The sequence below is a fragment of the Carlito syrichta genome, unplaced genomic scaffold, assembly GCF_000164805.1.
Source record: "Carlito syrichta isolate Samal-C Ts95f unplaced genomic scaffold, Tarsius_syrichta-2.0.1 Scaffold143305, whole genome shotgun sequence".
In the NCBI taxonomy this organism is placed as follows: domain Eukaryota; kingdom Metazoa; phylum Chordata; class Mammalia; order Primates; family Tarsiidae; genus Carlito; species Carlito syrichta.
The window spans coordinates 130,172-131,043 of NW_007087401.1; the positions used below are offsets into that span (position 1 = coordinate 130,172).

At 67.8% G+C, this 872-nt stretch overlaps 1 protein-coding gene across 5 annotated transcripts in view; it reads right to left on the reverse strand.

Moving 5' to 3' along the window:
• Positions 1-677, reverse strand: part of FES (FES proto-oncogene, tyrosine kinase) — a 10,977-nt gene extending 10,300 nt beyond the window's left edge. For 2 of the 5 annotated variants that reach the window (XM_008050242.2, XM_008050239.2), the window contains exons 1-2: positions 457-677; positions 183-356 (exon numbers count right to left, since the gene is read on the reverse strand). In XM_008050242.2, the coding sequence (XP_008048433.1) occupies positions 183-356; positions 457-669 (387 nt within the window). In that variant the 5' untranslated portion in view covers positions 670-677. The remainder of the gene's footprint in view (positions 1-182; positions 357-456) is intronic. The other 3 variants (XM_008050240.1, XM_008050241.2, XM_008050243.1) reach the window with 3 other exon arrangements.
• Between the last annotated feature and the right edge of the window lie 195 nt (positions 678-872).

Sequence of the window (872 nt, forward strand, 5' to 3'; positions counted from 1 at the left end):
CTGCCCCAGGGGGGAGGAAGGGAGGAAGCTGCAGCAAGGCTGGGGCAGGCCTTTCTGGGGCCAGGCCTGCGGTCAGGGACTTCCACTTCCCCAGTGAATCCAAGGGCTCTTGTGCAAAGCCGGCCGGGGCAGGCGCAAAACTAGACAGACACGGCCGGACGAGCCAGGTGCTGCCCACCCACCTTGGTGAGCTCCTGCTGCAGCTGCTGCCACTGCTCACTGTAGGTCTTTCGTAGCTGCTGTCGCTCCCGGATCAGCAGGCTCAGCTTGCTCAGGGGCCCGGAGTTCAGGTCTTCCGCGTGCTGCCGCAGCAAGCGGCTCAAGCCTTCGGTCTGGCTGGTGATCTCGGCCCAGGACTACGGCACGGGATGGGGGAGGCAGGGAGTAGGGGACAATGGCTCCCAAGCCTTCCCGGAGGGCTCCAGGAGAAGAGGAGGGAGCCCCAGAGAAGCCCACCTGGCCGATGAAGCTATCGGCGCTGATGCCTCGGCTCTGGCTCCCACTGTCCTGGAGGGCCATGTGGTGGAGCAGCCCGGCGTATTCCCGGTCACTCTTGACCCGCTGGGCCATCCACTTCCTCATGCCCTCCAGCAGGCGAAGCTCGGCCTCCTGCATCTGCTGCACTGCCCCGTGACCCTGGGGGCTGCACAGCTCGGAGGAGAAGCCCATCCTGGCGTCCTGGGGACAGAAAAGACGCCAGCCCTGGGGGCAAGGCCGCAGCTGGGGGTGGAGGGGTGAGACAGGAGCTGGAGGCCGCAGGGTCAGACAGGAGCGGGGTCCCGCCCGCTGAAATGCAGCACGGGTGCCCCACAGCAGGCGGGCCGGCCGCGGGCCCTGTCCCCTAGCGCCAGGGGTCGTCCCCTTCCCAGGCC